The sequence below is a fragment of the Portunus trituberculatus genome, chromosome 26 (assembly GCF_017591435.1).
Source record: "Portunus trituberculatus isolate SZX2019 chromosome 26, ASM1759143v1, whole genome shotgun sequence".
In the NCBI taxonomy this organism is placed as follows: Eukaryota; Metazoa; Arthropoda; class Malacostraca; order Decapoda; family Portunidae; genus Portunus; species Portunus trituberculatus.
This window is the reverse complement of record NC_059280.1, coordinates 501,582-506,581: the sequence shown is the minus strand read 5'-3', so window position 1 is coordinate 506,581 and position 5,000 is coordinate 501,582. Positions and strand designations below refer to the sequence as shown.

The window sequence follows — 5,000 nt, the reverse complement described above, 5'->3', positions numbered from 1 at the left end:
CTCGCCTCGCCCTGCTCACTCAGACGCCCAGACTGAGTGCATGGCGGTAATTCAGTGCTTGAGATCTTAACGACAACAGTGCCCACAGAGATAGATTGAGAGTTTATGGACAACAACATAGCGCCTTGTTTTCACTCGACATGTTTCCACTTTCTATCGTCGTTCGTGGAGTGGCTGGCGAGAACAAATCGAAGGTTCCTCGCAATTCTTTTACCTTGATTTTTGGGTTTGATTAGGCGATTTTACTGACATTAGGAAGGGTCTATGGAGGTCAAAAGATTAATGGCTGGAGTCTTCACTATTTTAATCCCCACATAAGTTTATGAAGCTGTATAAAATCACCAAATAGCACAATGCATAAGGAAACGCGTCTTGGTACTGAAGGGGTTATGTCAACGCACACCCTAAATAGCTTTTTTACTAGTTAACCCCAATGAAGAAGTGTATGCAAGTCACTGTGTGTGCTTGAGATCTTACTGAAAACAATCCCTACACATCAATTTTTTTTCACCTATTACATATTTCTCTCTCTCTCTCTCTCTCTCTCTCTCTCTCTCTCTCTCTCTCTCTCTCTCTCTCTCTCTCTCTCTCTCTCTCTCTCTCTCTCTCTCTCTCTCTCTCTCTCTCTCTCTCTCTCTCTCTCTCTCTCTCTCTCTCTCTCTCTCTCTCTCTTAGCTCTTCATAATCCTAATTTAACATTCCTCTTAGCTCTTCACAACAGACAGATGAGTAAGTCGGAGTAATGAGTGGAGAGATTTGGTAAAGCTTCCAGATGGTAAGTGTGTGTGTGTGTGTGTGTGTGTGTTTGTTACCTGGGCAACGCTCCCCAGGTGAACCAAGCTACAGTGGTCTCCTCACTACCCACTCCACTAGTTTAGCTCTCCCGTCTCGTCTCTACCTCACTCATAATTCACTGGGGTCTACGTGTCTCCCTGGCTGGCTGGCTGACGTGTTGCGTTCTTGCCTTGCCTCTCCTCCCTCACTGCAAGTGCCAAGTGAAGGTAATTTAATATCCCAAACTGTCTTAATCCCTTCTATATCATGACGCGTTTCCATATCCATTGTGTCTAACTATTTAACGACTTTATGCAGCTTCAGAAACTCATGTGGGGGGATTGAAATAGTGAAAACTGTGGCCATTAAAATTCTGAACGCCTTAGACCTTTCCTAATCTCTCTCTCTCTCTCTCTCTCTCTCTCTCTCTCTCTCTCTCTCTCTCTCTCTCTCTCTCTCTCTCACACTTTTTGTTGTACTGTCCTTTTTTTTTTAAAGCAAGTCTGTCCTTTTTTTCATGTGTAGTGTCTGGCAACCCTGCCGTAGTCAGCCCGGCGGCCGGACAGTTTACCATGAGCCGCGCTGCCCTTGGCAGGACAAGGCCCTGGCCGTGAGGGACAGTGAGTGGTGGAGATGAAGATACCGATAATAGTGATATCTATAGTAGCGAAGAGTATATTGTGTGTGTAGCCTCTCAGTAATCAGAGGTTAATATTAGGTGGAATAGAGACTGAGACTAAAGAATAAAGAATAAATAGGAGAGTGTGTCAGCTGATAGGTACTGAGCGGAGCGGCGCGAGAGATAGATAGATAGAGAGGGTGGGACGGGGGTGGAGGCGGAAATATGAGGGACATGGGGAGGGACGGAGTGGGGACAGACGGGAAGGTGTAGTGTGGGTCGCAGACCAGCTGATACGTGAGAGGCACCTGTAACTAATGACAACTAGGTATCACTTAAAAAAGGATGGCAGATGTCACTTTTGTTTGAAATACTGGAAGGAAAACTGCTTCGTGAAATAGGAAGCCGATATACATACATACATGCATACATACATACATGCCGTACATACATACATAAATATATACACATATGAGTATATTTTTAACATTGTTGCCAAACGCTTCCGCTCAGTGTGGTCGGAACCCATAGTGAACCAGGAATGCCATGTGTGTCCTTTTAAGGACAGCCTGTCCTTTTTTGAGCCTGTTTGTCCTTAAGTTTTCTTGTAAAAAAGGACAGTCAAAATCTGTCCTTTATTGTCCTTTTTCCAGCAATTTTTTTTTTCATTGTTAACCACGGATCCGGTCAAACCTTCAAACACGCAGTCAATAAATTTGTTTCTGCAACTTCCTATCTTTTTATTGTTTTATCATATTTGTTCTTGTATTATATAAAAATAAATTTAGCATATTATAATCTTATGATTTTTGTGTGGGATGGCAGACTGGTAATTATAATAAGTAACCGGCAGCCTAAATGTTGCTAAATTACATATAACCCTGCAGGTTCTCTCTCTCTCTCTCTCTCTCTCTCTCTCTGCTGTTATACACTTATAAACACACACACACACACACACACACACACACACACACACGGCCCGGTAGCTCAGTGGTTAGAGCGCTGGTTTCACAAGCCAGAGGACCGGGGTTCGATTCCCCGGCCGGGTGGAGATATTTGGGTGTGTCTCCTTTCACGTGTAGCCCCTGTTCACCTAGCAGTGAGTAGGTACGGGATGTAAATCGAGGAGTTGTGACCTTGTTGTTCCGGTGTGTGGTGTGTGCCTGGTCTCAGACCTATCCCAAGATCGGAAATAATGAGCTCTGAGCTCGTTCCGTAGGGTAACGTCTGGCTGTCTCGTCATAGACTGCAGCAGATCAAACAGTGAATTACACACACACACACCTACAGGCCTATCCGAAGATCGGAAATAATGAGCTCTGAGCTTGTTCCGTAGGGTAACGTCTGGCTGTCTCGTCAGAGACTGCAGCAGATCAAACATACACACACACACACACCTACAGGCCTATCCGAAGATCGGAAATAATGAGCTCTGAGCTTGTTCCGTAGGGTAACGTCTGGCTGTCTCGTCAGAGACTGCAGCAGATCAAACATACACACACACACACACACACACATATATATATATATATATATATATATATATATATATATATATATATATATATATATATATATATATGAAAGAATGCACATGTTTACAGGCAGACAAACAGATACACAGACAAACAGGCATATAACAGATAGACAGGATCATCATTTCCTCCTCTTTTATCATCCTCATTTCTCTTCTCTTCCTATTCCTCCTTTTTTTTTCTTTTTCTCTTCTTCCCTATTTCTTTTCTCTTCCTCTTATCCTTCTCTCTTAATTCTTTTTCTCTTTCCTATCCTTTTTCACTTTCTCCTGTCCTTTTCTCCTTTTCCCTATCTCTTTTATCTTCCTCCTGTCCTTTTCTTTTAATTCCTTTTCTCCTTTTCCCTATTTTTTTTTTTTTTTTTTTTGTCTCCCTCTTCCTCCTCCTCCTCCTCCACCACCACCACCACCACTACACACAACCAACACGGAAGTCACAATCAAAGCACATTACATCAACAACTCTCCTTTGAGATTATAACACACCTCAAAAGTAACCCATAATAACGAGTGACTCTTTAAGGTACCACCGTCATTGCCTGCTGTCGGAACCCAGGCGGTGCAGAGGAGCTTAAAAGTGTTCAGGTAATGTGGTCTTTTGTGTCATAATATTTTGATACCTCTAGTCGTCTTGAAATTTTACTATCTGTACATAAAACATTACTTTCTTTAGATTTTATCTAATCATTTATCATTCCTCTTAATGCCTGTAGTTGTCTTCAAATCTTAGTATCTGTACATAAAACATTACTTCTGTGGGTATGTAATGTAATATATTATATCATATGTATTCCCTGTACCTCTGATTATCATACGCCTGGCAACCCTACGTAAGCCTCAGTCTTGCTGGCGTCTCCAAGGCAGGCAGGCAGGCAGGCGTATGGGGGTCCTTCCAAGGCTTTCTCTGTGTTCCTCTGCTTGAATACACATACTCCAGTTAGTACGTGTTTCTATGAAGAACCTTCACCTTCGTGGCTGTACTGACTGTCCCGACAGCTACCCAACACCACATGGCGCAGTGAGTAGTAGGATCACGGGTCTTCCCGACGCCATCGCCGCCACGCCAGCAGGGACTCCACTGCCTCTTCACGCCCTTCCCTGGGTTTTACGGAGCTTCAGTGACTCTTGTGTGTGACAGTGTGTGCGGTGTCGTGCTTTTGCGTGCAGTGTTTTGCGTTGTAGTCTTCCCTCGCCGTTGACAAGGGACGCTACACCCTTGGCGGAGACAGACCTCGCAGCCTCACATCCCCCTCGTCCAGCGCGCAGCGAGTAACTGCCTTCCTTGGGGGGGAGGCTGGACTCTGGAGCGAGTTAGGGAGTCACTTGGAAGCTTTGCGCACTAGATCAAGCTGACCTAAGCTGTGTGGATGTGAGGTCCAAGATAACAGAGTAGTGTTTGGTTCAGCTGAATGTTGCTTTGTGTTCTTAATGTTAATGTCACCACGATTACTTCCAATAATCTACAGTTGCTTTCTCTAATCTTTTACTTCCAGACTTCATTGGCATTAAAAAGAAAAAAAAGGCAACACAGTAAACAGGCAAAACTAATTGTCGAGGTTTACAGACTCACGTATCCTTCCAACAAACCATGTATCGCACGTATCGTTTCAATATTGTGACCATAGAAACATCAATCCCTCTATCTCTGAGTAGCAGCAGCAACAGCATTGGGCTCACCTGAGTGCCGGCATCTTGGCGATCAGGAAGGCGTACACAGTCACGTCCCCCCTTGACTGGATACCTGTGGGTCTTGTCCAGCTCCATAAGGAGTGATCGGCCGACGGCTTCATTGAGTTTGGCGATCTCGTCCGTCCCGCGCAAGCCCGGCCGATCTAAGGGGTGAGAGAAAGGAAATACTCGCTATTAGACACCAAGTAATGCCACTAAAGCTACGAAGGAGCAAGTCTGGCTGGTAACTGGCTTGTCCACCCACCCACCCCTCACCGAGACAGGACACACCAAGGGGCGTGAGACTGGACGATGCGGACCAGCTCGTGCTGCCCACCCTTCCCCCATGGAAACTTCCCACCACCACCTTCAACATCAACTGGCTTCAGGGAAGAAGGCTGTGGT

At 44.9% G+C, this 5,000-nt stretch overlaps 1 protein-coding gene and 1 long non-coding RNA gene across 2 annotated transcripts in view; one reads left to right on the top strand and one right to left on the bottom strand.

Annotated features, from left to right (window-relative positions):
- Positions 1 to 4,963, top strand: part of LOC123509069 — a 7,345-nt gene extending 2,382 nt beyond the window's left edge. The window contains exon 2 of the long non-coding RNA XR_006676113.1: positions 3,451 to 4,963. This is a non-coding gene — a long non-coding RNA (uncharacterized LOC123509069). The remainder of the gene's footprint in view (positions 1 to 3,450) is intronic.
- LOC123509062 (protein ALP1-like) overlaps positions 1 to 4,980 on the bottom strand; it is a 12,145-nt gene extending 7,165 nt beyond the window's left edge. The window contains exon 1 of the mRNA XM_045263184.1: positions 4,605 to 4,980. Coding sequence (XP_045119119.1) covers positions 4,605 to 4,717 — 113 coding nt within the window. The 5' untranslated portion in view covers positions 4,718 to 4,980. The remainder of the gene's footprint in view (positions 1 to 4,604) is intronic.
- Between the last annotated feature and the right edge of the window lie 20 nt (positions 4,981 to 5,000).